The 17,366-nt window shown below is 34.2% G+C and overlaps 1 protein-coding gene across 1 annotated transcript in view; it reads right to left on the reverse strand.

Moving 5' to 3' along the window:
* AP3B1 (adaptor-related protein complex 3, beta 1 subunit) overlaps positions 1-17,366 on the reverse strand; it is a 358,199-nt gene that overhangs the window by 107,881 nt on the left and 232,952 nt on the right. The window contains exons 18-22 of the mRNA XM_006889841.1: positions 16,190-16,376; positions 15,125-15,255; positions 9,677-9,785; positions 3,828-3,981; positions 755-902 (exon numbers count right to left, since the gene is read on the reverse strand). Of these exons, the coding sequence (XP_006889903.1) occupies positions 755-902; positions 3,828-3,981; positions 9,677-9,785; positions 15,125-15,255; positions 16,190-16,376 (729 nt within the window). The remainder of the gene's footprint in view (positions 1-754; positions 903-3,827; positions 3,982-9,676; positions 9,786-15,124; positions 15,256-16,189; positions 16,377-17,366) is intronic.

The following is a 17,366-nucleotide window of genomic DNA, read 5'->3' on the forward strand; positions in this document are numbered from 1 at the left end:
TAGACTGAATTCCAATTCAGAGAGACCCTATAGGACAGAGTAGAACTGCCCAAGAGAGTTGACAGTTAAAGATCAAAAAAATCATGCTTACTAAGTTTGAATTTTATTAAGTATATTTTGTAACATATTTTTATTTTTTGTTTCTAAGCAGACAAACCTTAGTGTGATAAATGTTCTATCAAAAAGGATTATATAAGTATTTAATGCACTTGTTTTTGAAGAAAAGACAAATACTAATTAATTGGTTAAAGAATATATATACATATACTAAATCCTTAATAACACTCTATTATTTGAAATGTCTAGTATATTTAGATGGTGTATTTGCCTCAATAACTTATGACATGTGCATATTTATATCCCTTTGCTCAAAGTCTTTCTATGACTTTTTATTCTACTTTAATACAAGCTTTTTGGGAATAAGCTAGCCAAGAACAACAACAACAAAGTAATGCACATAAAACACTGAGAACTTCTCTACTTTAGTGACAAGGAGTGAAGCTTTTAAAAATATTTTCAAACTTTAAGACTGGTTTATAAACAAGTGATTATCCAGGAGAACAAACCCCATACATACAGGTGTGAATCAATGAAATGGGACTGTATATTTCAGTTGACAGTGCCAATTTTAATCACATCGTTCTTAAGTCTCAACTTTCAATGAAATACCAATTTTTTGAATTATTTATTCTTAATAGGGAAAAACATATAGAAATGTTTACCTTCAATTATAACCAATGCATATTATCTTTACCTTCACGACTTTCCTGGAGTCAGCTTCACTTTCGGATTCTGACTCTGAATCAGAACCTGAAGAACTTTCCTCCATTGAACTCGATTCAGCATTGGAAGAATCTGAAGGTGTAGAGTCTTTCTTTTTCATTACTCCACCTTCAGAATCACTATACATAATAACAAAATTTAATATTATCACCTTTAAATTATTTATATAAATAAGTTTGTGAAGCAGTTAGAAATTCAAATAGTAAATATATTTATATGCCCATTTTACATATAAACCACAATATGATTTACATATAAATCATACAGATACTTGATTAAGAACCATTTCTTTTTCATTTTCAGAAGACAAACCTTTTAAAATTGTAAAATATATTAACTATATTACAAAGTATTTACCTATGACCAAGTAAGTTAGACACCTCTCAAGCTCAATGTCATACATACATCAAATATCAAAAGGTCATAAAATAACAGCCACTGCTATCAAGTCAGTTCTGACTCATGCCAACACTCCTGGGCAACACGGCAACATTGGGTTTCTAAGACCATCAATATCACGGAGGTAACTGCCCACCTTTCTCCCATGGAGCAACTGATGAATTGGAACCACCAATCTTTCAGTTAGCAGCACAAAATGTAACACACTATACCACTAGAGCTTCTTAAAATTAGACTTAAGTGATAGCAGTAGCAAAACAAAATATATTTATTGGTTCACTCACCCACTCCTTCAGGGAATATTATTGATTATACAACAGGTGTCAGAAGTATGTTAGGTGTGCAGGGTAACAGGAGAATAATGATAAGATATTGATAATCTCTGTGTACCTACCTTGTAGAGGCCACAGTATACTAGAGAATATAGAGAAGTAAGCTAGTAGTGACAGCACAGGAAGATAAATAGTAAGTGGACAACTGCAGCATTTAGAAGAAGCACCATGAATGCTTACTGGAAGAAGAGACACAGTGAGGAATAGAAATAGAAGGCAGGGAAAGAGATCTATTGTGGTGTTTTTCCAGTTTCCTACAATTCAAGGTCTAGTTCTTACCACTATTGTATTATAATCAAATTGTTGAAGTATACATCTTATGTTGGACAGTTCTGGGTACTTCATAGCAACAATTTAAGTATTACAATATCTTGTTGATGGTTCATTATTATCAAATTTACAATAATGAAACTAACACTTAGGAAGATCAAGTAACTTGCTTAAGAACTGAAATCTGAACTCCAGTCTGTCTTATTAAAAATTCTGTGTGCGTGTGTGTGTGTGTGTGTGTGTGTATGACAGAGAGAGAGAGAGAGAGAGAATCTTTTAAACTATGTCATAAACAGTTACAAGTACTAAAAGAATGACTGTAAGATGCTAATGTTTTGTAAGCTAAAAAAAAAAAAAATTATCACAACCGTTATACTGGTAAAGTTAAAAAAATTCTAAGAGACAGGCACAGAATCACGGGAGGAGGGAGTGTAGTGAGAGAAGAAAAGAATCACTATTTCCAAGAATTGACTTTTGTGAAGTTAATATGATTGCTGTTTATAAAATATGGAGTCATGGTAACATCTAAAAGCTAATGTAATTATATTTGAAGACTACAAAATATGTTGGATTTTTTTTCTGCTATCAAAGAAAAGCATTTTTTTAATCCGAATTCACTGGTTAAAATATATACTTAAAATACATCAACTTTATAATTGTAAGCACACCAATAAAAAGAACTAAAAAATAAAAAAAAATATATCAAGTTTAGAAAGGGTTGATCGTTTTGATGTAGCAAGCATATTTTTTCAAGTCAAGTGTCAGTTAAAAGAGATGATTTCTGAAGGAAAAGATAATGGAACTAAAATAACACATGGTTTTAAATTTCTAGTATACCACCTTTTGCTATCTGAAAACTATTTAATGCACTGAACAAAATCTTTCCTTCTAAGAACCCAAGATACTTTTTATAAACCACTCCATCATGTATACTAGAAAACCAAAATACAGACTTCTGATGAAGGAAAAACAGATTATAAACCAAGTAACTCCTATGCTGCAACAAGTGCACAACAGTGAATAGTTTTACCTTCTAGCTTTTAAGATAAAATTCTAAAAGTAAAAGTGTTATTTTATTATGCATCACTCAATTTTGATGGGTAATTATTGTTTACCTTACTGCTTAGAGTTTCAGATGTTAATCTAATGAAAAGAATTTACTGGTAACTAGCTTTTTAACTTTGCAATGATGAAAAGCCTGTATTAATTTAACCTACAGATTTCATTTGTTCTGAACAGGAAAAACAATATAAATCACTTTTAAAATCATTAAATCCTGACTTAAATTAATAAAGTCATAATTAGGGCATTATGCTGTGTTTGTTATGGAAGTGGCAGGGCGAGCTGCTTTAATTACTGTCTGTAATAAAAGGAGCAGAGAGCGTACTGCGCCCCAATCAGTGCTGTCAGCCACGACTGAGCCGAGCTGCAAGCTCATCAAGTGAGCAGACAGCAGGATCCTGAGGCAACGGCCATCATGTCTACAGAGGCCACTCACTGACAGCACTGGAGAAGCAGATTCATACAATCCAAGGTATTAGTCCCAATTACTCAACATTTTAATGACACTTTAATACATGATAATGTTGTTGATAATGGGAGATCTTGAAATGCGCGAGCACTTAAATATCTTATGACCGTTTTCCTTCACAGCCCTTGACTCTAATATTTGGATCATAATCTTTTTAATATAACATTATTTAGAAAAATCAATTGTCTTCGTTACATAATGGCAAGATGTTGAAGGATTTAATTTTAGCCCTCAGCAAAATTGCTACAAAAGGTAATTAAGTGTTTCATACCTACTGCTCCATCACTTAACTCAGCCTTCCAAGGTTATAGCAATTTTCCAAATGTAAGGTTTGTTCAAGTTCAAAATGAAAACTAAGCATTGCACAGGGTAATGTTAACTACTAGGGTTTCAATTTTAGAAGAGTTAATATGTTTGCGAAAGTATACAGTGTTCATTCTGTGTTAAAAGAAACTATCAGTCTAGAGGAAAGTAACATTATTTTCTTAAAAGAAATTAACATAGTAACTTACCTTTTCTCTTTATTTTTAGAGTTCTTCTTGGGTGCTCCTGTATTTTCTTCTGATTCACTGCCACTCTCACTCTCACTGGAAGAGTCTTCACTGCTGTCTTCACTACTATCTTCTTCCTCATCTTGTTCTCCACTTTTACTTCCAGACTCACTCTCTAAAAAAATATAACGAGATGTTCTTTGGATTTTAGCCATTAACTAATATTTATTAAATTTATTAATAATACTTATGAAATGATGGACAATCCCCTTCTGTGTGATTTGCAGCCTCTGAAAACCTACTGCAGGGTCAGCTATGAGCCAGTGCCAACTCGAGGGTATGTAAAAACACTAACACTTAAGTACACAAGGTAGTATCACTATTCATCAGAAACGAAGCTAAAGGCTGCATTTTAACTCGGTGGACCCCATTTATTTAAGAATTTTTATTTCATACCAGTCATTCAAATTCCTACAGTACAATAAGCTTGGAGATAATATTCAACAGAGGAACCACAGAGACTTCTGATAATAACAAGGAAAATAATGAGCCAAAATTCAAAGAGTCCTTATTACAATCCTAATTATCCAGTTATGAGATTTATTTGTTTTCCCCAAGGACAAAGAAGTCATTGTGAATTCCTTTTCTTTAACCAGGAAAGTTTATTTAAATAAAAAAAAAGGAATCATAAAACATTTTCAGGAACAAAATCAGAAAGGGAAATAAGCCAATTAACTCAGCTCTAAAAAACTTCAAATGCAAAACACAAATTGTTAAGCATTTATTATCTATTTTAGTTAGCAGAGCTTTAGATGGATCAAATGAGTAAAAGTTACACTTAAATGTTTTATTTAAAACTTATAGTAGTAGGTCCCTTCAGGAGATGCAATTCACATACTTACATACATTTGAACATGAAGCGTATTTTTTCCTATTTGAAGAGATTATAAGTAGACAGTCGTGTTCTGTATTAGAAGACAAACTACTGTTTTACACAAAATCTACTTTACGTAGTTGTTGTTAAGTGCTGTCGAGTCGCTTGCGACTCATAGCGACCCTATGTACAACAGCCCTCAACTTTGCTCTGTCCTGTGCCAATCACACCATCTCTGATACACCCATCCCAATTGCCCCAGTCACTGAATCAATCCACCTCATAGAGGCCTTCCCCTCCTGTGCTGTCCCTCCACCCTCCCAAGCATGATGTCCCTCTCCAAAGACAGGTCCCTCCTTAAAACATGTCCAAAGTATGTTAGACGGAGGCTCAGACTCCTTGCCTCCAAGGAGCCGCCTGGTTTGACCCTCTCAAGAATGAAGCTGTTTGTTTTCCTAGCAGTCCATGGTACCCTCAATACTGTTCTCCAACACCACAGCTCAAAGGCATCAACTCTCCTTCTATCCTCCTTAGTCACTGGTCAGCTCTCTGATGCATAACAAGTGATTGCAAAGACCATGGCCTGTATCAGATGCACTTTAGTCTCCAGAGAGACATCATTGCTCTTCAGTACTTTGGAGAGGTCCCTAACAGCAGACTTTCCCATCGCAATACGTCTTTTAATTTCCAGGCTACTGCAGAAAGTGTTGACTATGGAGACAAGCAAACTAAAGCTGTGAACAATCTCAATCTCTTCACCATCCATCTTGATGCTGCCAATTGGCCCAGTGGTGAGAATCTTTGTCTTCTTGATATTGAGCCTCAATCCATATTGGAGGCTGCAGTCCTTGATCCTCTGTAGCAAACGCTTCAGGTCCTCCTCCCTTCCCAAAAGCATATTTCAGCTAACAAATGCTGCCCTGGATGTGCTCACCAAGTTGTGCCAAGAAATCTGGAGAACAACCACTTGGCCAACTGACTGGAAGAGATCTTTATTTGTTCCCATCCTAAACAAGGGTGACCCAACAGAGTGTGGAAACTATAGAACAGTATCATTAATTTCACATGCAAGATTCTACTGAAGACTATCCAAAAATGACTGGAACAACATAACAGCAGAGAACTGCCAGAAGTCCAGGCTGGGTTTAGAAGGGGTCGTGGTACTAGGGATATCGTTGCTGATGTTAGATGGATCTTGGCTGAAAGCAGGGATTATCAGAGGAATGTATATCTGTGTTTCATTGACTATGCAAAGGCATTTGATTGTGTGGATCATAACAAACTGTAGCTGACTCTGAGAAGAATGGGAATCCCAGAACACTTGATCGTGCTAAAAAGAAACCTATACTTGGACCAAGAGGCAGTCGTCAGAACAGAGCAAGGAAACACTGCATAGTTCCAAATTGGGAAGGGCGTACGCCAGGGATGTGTCCTGTCTCTATACCTTTTCAACCTGTATGCAGAACAGATTATCCGGGAGGCTGGGCTCTATGAGGAGGAATGTGGGGCCAAGATTGGTGGAAGATCTATCAACAATCTGCGATATGCAGATGACACAACTTTAAGTAGTAGGCAGCAATAATCTATAATTAAGACATTCTAATAAGGTAATAATATCCGTACTTTGTTACAACTCACTTATGCATCACAGTGAAAAACAAAGATAGCCTACATGTTTGTGAAACACCTTGTAGTTAGAAGGAAATAGTATATGGTGGTCAAAAATCATTGGTATTTGGGTTCAAATCCTGGTTCTGCCTCTCACCAGTTTTATGAATGAGCAAGTTATTCAGCCTCTTTAAGTCTCCCTTTTCTTTGGGCTAATGGAGATAGTAGTATTTATTTTATAGAGCTGTTTTGAAGACTAAAGAATCTGAAATATGTAAAATAAGATTAAAATAGTGCCTCCACAGTTAGGCATTTATCATCATCATCATCATCATTAGGTACCATCTTTTACAAAGAATAAACCATATTTTTCCCAAATTGGACAAAAGAAAATCCCAAACTGTCAAATAAGGGCATTTTAAAAAAAATATGTTACAATATAAAAGTTGTTCAGAAACAGATGTTAACTGAGGTAACGCGCTTGAACAATTCATAAAAAGGGAACTCTGGTGGTGGTGTCCTGAGGGAGACAGGCTTCTAACTCAGACAATGCTGCTCTGCCAGACAGAATGCATCAGCAGGTGTGTCCACGAGGGAAAGATACACATGTGTTTTACAGCCTCTGAAAATCCACTAGAGGTTCAGTTACAAGTCAATGCTGACTCTATGGTAATGACTGCATTTTTTTCCTTTGAGACACAATTATAACAAAAACATTAAAAATTAAATAATGAGTGCTCTCATGCTACTAAATGAGTGTGTAACATGAATCTGGGCCAAATTAATTTTAGGTACCATTATTTAAATTTGTAAGTTAGTAAAAATATTGAGAAAATCTGTTTAACCTCAAAAGGACTTGTTCACTGGAAAATAAAATCTCTAATAACTTTTAATGAAAAAAGTCATCCTTCCCTTAGTTGCTACAGTCAAAGGCTGGCACCGGACTCACTATTATAGATATTTTGAAAAGATTGTGGAAAGCTGTAATGTTAAAGAAATATTTAAAATATGTACTGAGAAAATTTAGTCTATGAACAGGAATGAGCTTATATGGTGTTAGAACCTTTAAGAATGACTTTTCTATCCATTGCCTTAGACTTGATCACACAGTCAGGTGGTAATATACAGGTAAAATGAATCTTTGAGATCCACTCACCACCCTTAGTTCCCCTGGGGGCATGGTTTCCAGATTCCACAACTGTGGATCTTCAACATCATCAACAACTGTGAGACCAACATAAGTGAAGAAGCTAGCCAGAGTGGGGCAAGACTGACAAAATGAATCCTGAGGGAGCCAGGGTCACAGTCTCTGAGAGGGGATACTCAAGACCAGGAAAGAAACAGCAGAGAAAGCAGCACATATCTTTGGGCCCAGAGGTTTCCACACCAGCCTCTGTGAGAAGCTTGAGGATTGTATCTTGCTGTGGACTGACAAGTTAGATTGCAACTGCTATTTACTGAATCTAGATTTTCACTGTGTGATATCTTTGCTTCTCCTCACAGCCCTGCCCCAATCTGTTTCCCTACTAATCCCCACAACTAGGAATAAAAAGATATTTTGTAAAGTCTGTGTGGTTATTTGTAACACATTTCCGAACCAGTAATTGCAAGTAGATATAGCTGAGTTGGGGGCAATGTATGACCTTACAGGGATCAGTTTTATCCTATGGATGTTGCTGGTTGAGAAAAGTTTCCCTTTTTGTCATTAGTAAAGGTCAGACATGGCCTTCCCCAAATAGTTGACTCTCCTTTACAAGCTTATAAAGGAATGAAATGGAAACAAATACTTTCACAGTATAATATGAAAACAGGTACACTTTAACTATACAGCTGACTCTACATTCCTGGTCAATATTATTCCCAAGATTTTAAATTTTTTAAATCAACTTTCTGGAGAGAGACATTTTCTCTATTTCCTAGCTTATTACTTCAGCAGGTAATGCATTACAGATTAGTTTATCAGACACAAAAGCAAAGGTTTGTTTGATTGCAGAAAGGTGGAAAAAGATACAGTCCTCTAAGTGACACAAATAATGACTAAATAATAATGAAGGATCTAGTTCTCCGAGGAAGAAATATTTTAAACAGGAAGCTGAGTGTCAATTCCTCTTGGATCAACTCTATCTATACGTCAGTTGTTAGTAATTATTAGAAGCTGTTGTTACGTGCCATCGAGTCGCCCTGCGACTTACAGAGACACTATGCATAATAGCTCTAAACCCTGCTCTACCCTGTGCCAATCTTATTGTCTCCAGCACACCTATCCCCTTACCCCAGTCACTGAATCAATCCATCTCATCGAGGGTCTTCCTCTCTTGCACAATCCTACCACCCTCCCAAGCATGGCATGTATGTTCAAAGTATGTCAGAAGAAGTTTCAGAATCCTTGCCTCCAAGGAGCAGTCTGGCTTTCACCCTCTCCAGGACGAACTTGTTTGTTCTTCTAGCAGGCCATGGTATATTCAATATGCTCCTCCAGCACCACAGCTCAAAGGCACCAATTCTCCTTCTATCATCCCTATTCATTGTCCAGCTCTCTGATGCATAGCAAATAATTGCAAAGACCATGGCCTGTACACCTTAGTCTCCAGACTGATTTGTTAGACTTTTTAAAATTGTGAGTGCCTATATAACTTGCATAGATAAAAACCTGGAATACTAAACCTGACCTATTTCATCTTCTCTTCAAAGTAAATTGTTGCCATCTTTATAATACACAAGATATTTCAATTTTAGCTTTATTTCTGTACAGGTTCAGGAACAAATCTTTAGGTATAAAATAGAACAGAATGAGGTTACTACTTGTTATTTGCCATCAAATCAGAACCAACTCATAGCTGACCCTCAGCAGGTTTTCAGAGGTTGCAAATTGCAAGGGAGGAGAATAATAGAAATATATGTAATATAAAGTTAATCATAAACATAAAATCTCACTCAGAGCTCACTATGCTAAACAACAAAAAGGAAAATTTACTGCTGCAGTAATGAACTAAAAAACGTGAGAAAGGCACAGAACTGGGCAGCGTTTTCTGCGAAGCTCTTACTGCTGTTGTATATGTGTCACGTTGTTACAGAAATCATTTGACAGTTCCTAACAACAATGTTTGTAAGAGGCAATGTGGAGTAGAACTCACAAACATGGGTTCATTTATGAGCTCTACCATGCATTAGCTATGTTCCCAAGAGACAAAGTCAAAGATGGGATTAGAAATTATTTTGAAAATTAAAAAAGTGGTATGTAAACAAAATTAATTATTTTAATTGCACTAACTTCATATAAAACCACATATAGAATATTAAGTACGAGGCTTTGCAGTTTCTCTGAAGGGACACATGTAAGCCACAGTATAGTACATAATAAGCTATTACAATAAATTATGACACCCACCACTGTCACTGCTGCTGTCAGAAGATCCGTCTTCTTCTTCAGACTCAGAATAAAATTTTTTACCAGGATTCTCTTTCTTTGTTTTTCCTGCTGGTGTCCATTCTTTGGCCTGTATTTTTAAAAATGAAAATATAAAAATAAACGTGTATCCTTATTAAAGGATTCAGGTTTTATGCAAGCTTAACCTTTCAGAATACAACTATGAATACATTAATAGTTGTTGTTAAATTTTATACCTGAAAATGGTGAGCCGGTAAATGCTGTGATAGACAGATACATATAGATCTATCTTGAGCCATTTATTGATTTTAAGTATAATTACTGCATCAGGCTTCACGTATGTAAATATATATATTTACATATTTATATATATAAATGTATATTTATATATACAATTGTAAATATATATATATACACATGTGTATAGTGTATATATGTCTCTATCTATTACAGCAAAGAATAAGACTATGGTAAGAAGACTCATTGACTTTCTAAATAGAAGAATCGAAGTTCTCACTTAGAATTCATTATGCTGCTACCACAAATTTACGTGTCTACAAGTTTTAGAAAGACTTTTCTGTCTGCTGAGCAACAGAAAATTTAGACAAAAGTGACACAACCTAGGTGAAGAGAAAAGAATTACAAGTAGCTCCAATAATAGTAGCAGACATGAAAGTTGATAGCCAGGAGATAAAAGAGAAAAAAAAATGTCGGCATATGTAATAAATAAGGTATTCTGGTGACAAAGAGTTTATGGACTTGACTGTTAACCAAATAATTGGTAGTTTTAACCCACCAGGCAGGCTATAAAAAGTCCTAAACATCTCAACAAGGAAAACCTTGGGTTCCTGCTTGACTTCTCGTTCTTTCATATTGTAAATATCTGATCTTACAGGAATCCCACCTGTCCTGAGCATCCATTCTCTCGGAGAACTGAACAGTCTCCAGTTGCTTTGCCTCTATACTCAAGCATTCTCAACCCAGCAGCTAGAATTATTCTATTAAATTCTAAGTCTGATCAAATTCCCTTTTGAAAATATGCTTGAAACCATGTGACTGGTGCTCCTGACACTGAGAGGAGTCAGAGTCCAGCAATCTTCATGGCGCTTTATGACCAGGATCCAGATGATCTCTTTAGCTCCCTCTTGTATCCCCTGCTCCAGCCACTCCTTAATGTTCCCACCTTAGCACTTTCCACTCAGTTGTCCTGACCTGAAATGCCCTATCCCTAGAGAACAGATGAATGGCTCATTCATGTCCTCCATGCTGGCACAAATCTTGCCTCAAAGAAAAATTCTAATTTGCAAATTGAACATTCCATTTTAGAAACTTAGCAATTCTAATGTTACTTAGTTCTATCTTTTTAAAATATTTTCTCTCATGGCACTTGCTAATAAGTGCTAACTATACCATCAGTGCTGCATTTACTTTCCTTTATACTATATAATTTATTTTTTTAAATATAATTTATTTTTGCATTTTCATTATTGGTCTACCTCTGCTGGAATATAAACTTTTGAAAAGTAAGGATGTGTTAATACTTTGTGCATGGAGACAGATCTAAGCCTATCCGTTGCATTAAGCATTCATTCTATACATAGTCACTTACAGTGTAACAAAGTAAATACAGCCCATCAGTTGTACTAAAGCAAAAGAAAGGATTTTAATAATTATGACCTCAATTCACCAGGAAAATATCTTATCATCTTTCTTGTACTATTTTTAAACACCAGGGAACTATACATATTTTTAAAAATAAAAAATTATTGTCAGCTGTCATTAAATCAGTTTCAACTCATAGTAATCCCAGATTAAGATTACAGAATTACAGGGTATACAAGGCTGTGACCTTCTACAAGATAACAAAGGTTTTCTTCTGACATGCCTCAGGGTAAATCTGAACCACCAATTTTTTGGCTGAGGTTGAGTGCTTATTCATTCCTATCTAAGGATTCCTCAAATTTAAAACTAGTTTTGGCAGTACACAAGAACAATTTATTTCATTTTTTTAGCAGTGCAACTTGCTCTCAGTTTATTTAACAGACTTTTAATTGTGTTTTTGCTATTTGGCAGCCTCTGCAAGAGTATATATATATATATATATATTTATTTCAGTATCACATTAACCCCAAGTAATGCAGTACAGCAAAATGACAGACAAGTGCTGCATCAAGAGAACAATGTTCTCTACAAACACAATCAATAGCATAGCAACCTACAGACAAGTGTTGCACCAAGAGAACAATGACCTCTCCAAATACAATCAACAACAAAGCAAGTGACTGGAAAGACTGTGACATTAAATAGATGCACTTTAGTCTACAACTGACATCACTTCTCCTCAACAATTTAACTATATATAGAGGTATCATATTGACAAGTTAGAAAATACTAAGCTAGTATTTTTTTCTTAAAGCCAAATTTCCCCCAAAGAATCTGCTAAAAAGTTTATAAGCTCAATTTATAGAAAAATTCATTTAATAATTTGGCCTTTGGTGTAACAAATTAGGAAAATTAGGCTTCTATTCACAAAGGGGCATATTTTCTTAATAGACCCATATTTCTTAATAGACTATATTCATGGAGTTTCAGGTCTTAAGTAGTACTTTTATTCTTATATGAGCTTCTATGACTATGATAATTGTGTCAGTCTAACACGCAAAAAAAAGCGTAAAAGAGAAAACAAAAGAATTGGGAGGGACTAATTTGAAAATTCTTAAGAAGAATAAATATGGATAGCAAGTGTGTTTGCAAAGCAAAATAGATTCTGAAATGCAATGACTAATATTTTCTGTAACAGAAAAGGAGCGTTCAGAACCAAGCAAAAGAATGCTAAAGGATCTTCAAAACTTACTATGGTATCTTAATACAAACATGCATTCTATCTGGTATCCTAGAAAGGTAGTATGCAATTCAAAGTGATGCCAAAGGTCAATCTGGCTAGGGCTCCCATTGTTCTGATTACAATACTGGGTTATCTAAACATGGGTTATTTTTTATTATGAAGTTACATTTCATAGTAACAAAATTTTACAGTATAAAATCACTTTCAAGTAGAACAGAATAACACAATGTATGTATGAAATAAACTAATGTGATTCTGGAGGGGGATGAGGTAAAGTGAAAGGCAAGATAAAGAACATGTACACTCCTTTCTGTAATATTGCAGGTGCATTAAAAAAAGTACATCCATTATTTTTAAGTGTAATTATATCCTTCTTCATACAATTTTAAGCCAATATGCCTCAGAGACTAATAGATTGAAGCTGTTTTCTGTATAGCATCTACAGACAGTGTCAGTTCCCTTGAACTGGTTCCCATCAACTTTAATTATGCTTTATAATAGGTTACTAATTATTAATTTCAGGGAAGTTGTCAGCAAAGTGAAAAAGAAATCAATTTGATTCTGTTAAACTAGACAGGTAAAATGAACATAAGAAAATCGGTTATTTAAGCAGTGTACCTATAAGGCAGCTAATGCCTAGAAGAGAAAACACATGAAAATGGAAGAAGCCAGCCAACCAACCAATTTATCAGCCAATTTAAATCTCTCGGCAATTCTATCAATTTCCAAGAAGACAAATCTTTTTTTGTGAAGTGGGATTACGGCGACGAGGGATGAGATGCACATGTGTGAACACGTGCACGAGTGTAGAATAAAAGGAAGATTCTACTTAGGCCAAAACATTATGTACCCAACAATGAAAAGCAACAACATCAAAGACAGCAAACAGGCATCTTTATTAAGAAAAAATTAGGGGAGTGTGTATATTTGTGAAAAGTACATTGTTCTCTGTATTCTAATCCTCTAACTAAAAGTTAAATAAATATATAAAGTTTTTTAAAAAAGCTCTAAGTGAAAATCAATAAATTTAGTTGCAAGGAAGAATACGCATGTAACTAATTTGAAGAACTGACTGAAAGTTTATAAATTACCTAAAGTGTGTTCAATACTAGTTATCATGACCAAATATCATAACTATGAATATGGTAAAAGAACTGCTAATTTTGAGATAAGGGTTTTCTTACTTCAATGTCTATTATATTGAAACAGAAGTTTAAATACTAATTGGACAAAATTTTTACATATTTTTTAGCAATCTCTAAGTCATTTGTTACAACACGAAAATGATGGTGATGTAGAAGTAAAGGAGAGCACAAATTTACAAAGAATTATTGCAAGAAAGTAGAATCTTCCTTTCCTCACATTTCATAATACATAATACATACCATAATACATAATACATACCATATAGCATATGAGTATACTGGATTCAGACACAGGTTTGAATCCCAGGTCTACCACTTACTAGGTATGTGAATTTAGGCAAGTAAAATCTATGAGCCTCTGTTTCCTTTTGTGCAAAATGAGAATAGCACAGCCATCATGTATGATCATTATGAAATTTAAATAGTATACAATGCCTGTATAACACTATCATAGTACACTATTCTTTAAAATAATAAATACTCTTCCATTATATACAGAAAAAAGGCAAAGAGGTTAAAGGGCTTTTCTAGAAGAACCTGAAACACCTTGTTTATCTGAATCCTAGCTCAAAATTTATTTTCTATTAGAAAAAGATTTTGCCTATACGATCTCATTGTTCTTTACTATAAATTAATTTTATTTAAAATCACTGGTTTAATTTTCATAATCAATCTTCAAAAACAATCAGAAGGCCCCTCTCTTCATTTAATCTGTCTGTTTAAGACAGGTATTAGGGCAGAATAGTAATTCTTTTGCCCTATCAGCATGTTTTAAAGATCTAAAAGAAAGTATTTATATAAACAGTTTGGGTTTTTTTCCCCTTTAATATTGAAATTTACTATACTTTTCAAATTGTGTTTTATTGGTTTCTTTTTTATTATTTACCTCTGTCATCATTCATTTTTATATAATTATAAATAATAAAAAACCTTAAACTTTTGCAAAATAGCAACATATTATTACTTCTAAACATAACCATGTCTGAGGACATTCTTGGTACAGAATGCTCACTGTTTATGTCCAGGCTTAAAAAAATCCAGAGAAAACATTTCTATGATTCATCTAGAAGAGAACAGCAAAAATTATTTAGAAAAATATTGACAGGAAGCTCACAAATCTCTAAATAAAAGAAGAAAGAGCTCAATCTAATGAAACTAAATACCTCAGAAACTGAATCTACACAGCTACAAATGCAATACCACAAATGTGGGTACCAATGATGCAGAGAACTCAATTCTCTATTTCCTTGGAAAAAAGGAACAGTACATGTACAATGACATAGGAACACTATCATATTTAGTTTTTATAGAGGCAAGATATATCTAACACATTACATTTAGACATACCAGAACAAGTTTCAATTTTCAACCCCCCCCAAAAAGCTTTTATATAAAACAATATTTATCCTAGAGTCTCTCACTGCTTGAACAAAATTAATTTCAGAAAGGTCAACTTACCAACTCTATCACTTCTACATTTCGAACTGATGGGTCGGGCGCCACCTCTGGCCAATTAGATAATTCCAAGTACCCAGTAGCTTTGGTATTGAGAGTATGAGACAAGGTGCCAAGCTGGAAATGATCCCTGTCTATTAAAAATAGAGGAAAATATAAAATAAACAATATGAGCTGTATATAACATAGAACAATCCTAATCAGAGCTCTAGGTAATTGGCATATTACCTCAAATGTCAAGGAATAAATATAAACCAGGAAGCTCTTCATAGGTCAAAAAACTGATTTCAGTCCATAGATTACAATAATCTCCCCCATAATGGTCAATAAAAAAGCTAATCAGTCAGTGTGTTTAGAGGTGTTGCTCTGAAATGTAGCTTCTCTAAAAATTACTTTACTGTGAATATTAAGAATGACAGCACAGTAAAACAATCCATATACATGTCTTGGTACAAACACATCCAGAATTTTAATAGTTTTTTGACAAAAGTGAACTGCCTTTTAGAAAATATACTTTCCAACAATTAAATGAGAAATAATACTACAATCTAGTCTATAATAATTTAAGTCCATAGGGAATGGCCAGTTTTTAAACTGATGAAATATTTAATTATTTCTTTTTAAGACCTATGAAGAACAAGTCTTGTGTTTTTTTAAAACATAAAAGGTATTTTTAAGAATAATTTCATGTAGGAATATTTGTTAGTATAAAGAGAATCTTTAATGACCTTCTATTAAAAGGAATCCTTACTTAAAAGAATTAAAGAAGTCTATTTACAATAGAAATGAGACCAGTGACTAAAAAAACACAGCTTTAATTCTTTAGTATGAAGACAAATACAGTCAAAAAGCTGAACATTATTTAGGTAAATTATGTATATAAAAATAGAAACATAAACCTGATACAGACCTTGCTGGGGTGAGATATAGGTAGAAAACACACTGGTTTTACATATTAACATAAGATAATACTATTTTCTTAGGAAAATTTTAAACATTCTAGGATTGAAACACAACACTATCATTTTTTAGTTAACAGATTTTGCAGTTATATTTTGACAATAATACCTTTAAAAGGAGACTCAAGTAACGGAGCAGGTTTTTGTGCTAAGAATATTTTTTTGGCATATTTACTTAAAGCTCCACTCTTCTCATTCGGAACAATAAGCTGCCTAATAAATCTTGTACGGTCTCTGATGTCGTAGTTTTGATCATACTTGCCGAGATTTAATATGTACTGGGTAAGCAATTTTGTCTGTTGGAAAAAAAAATTCAGAACAAGATGAGAATACAGTTATTTATGATTATTGATAACTCTGGATAAACATATTTAAAGAGGTAATAAAAATGAATGGTTATGTCAAACAAATGTTGTTCCGTAGGGAATATGCATTCTTAACGCGGCAAATGGAATTTTGACGCCAAAGCACATGTCCTCTTCTGTACTGGGGAGGTGAATGCTGAGTACTGAGAAGCAGCCATGTGCTAGATTATTAAACTGCTGAAGTGGAAAGAAAGGCATCATTAAAAAAATAATCATATATGGCAAACCCGCTGAAGGGTCTGCGTGAGAATAATGAATGTGGAAATACAACTAAAAACATGGCACTCAAAACTTAATCGGAAAAATATGCAGGACATCAAAACATCAGAGAGTATTAGAGGGCTGGCAAACTGCTTCTCCTGAGGTGTGTTTTATGAAGAGATACTGTCCCTGGCATAAGCAGTGTCTGCACTCTGACTGCACTCAGTTACTTTACCCTGAATTATGACCCATTAAAGCAGACACATGAATCACTGAACTGGATTACTGCAAATTATTTGCAGTGCATTTAGCTGTTACTTTTTCATAAAAGCAAGCTGCTGATGCCCTCTAAAAACCAGGATAAAAGACTCCTTCCATTTTTCCTCCTATGCTGCTTATAGCCTCCAGTAATATTGGTCATTCATTTATTTATGTAAGAGAACAACTTATTATAATAGCTTTTACACCATAATAAGATTTCCTAATTCAATTTTTGACTGTGCTACATTAATACACATTGAGATAATCTTAATAATTAAACAAAATTTGAAATGTTAACAAAATAGTAGATTTGTATTTTAAGCTACAGTTATTTTATTGGAAAGTATAGTTTTTTTTTGGTTTTTTTTTTTTTGGAAAGTATAGTTTTAATTTACAGGGTTACAAACATACAATTGTTACTATAAGTTAAGTAGGATTCACGATTCATGAGAAAAATAA

The sequence above is a fragment of the Elephantulus edwardii genome, unplaced genomic scaffold (genome assembly GCF_000299155.1).
Source record: "Elephantulus edwardii isolate Elephantulus edwardi_28Jun2011 unplaced genomic scaffold, EleEdw1.0 scaffold00082, whole genome shotgun sequence".
Classification (NCBI taxonomy): domain Eukaryota; kingdom Metazoa; phylum Chordata; class Mammalia; order Macroscelidea; family Macroscelididae; genus Elephantulus; species Elephantulus edwardii.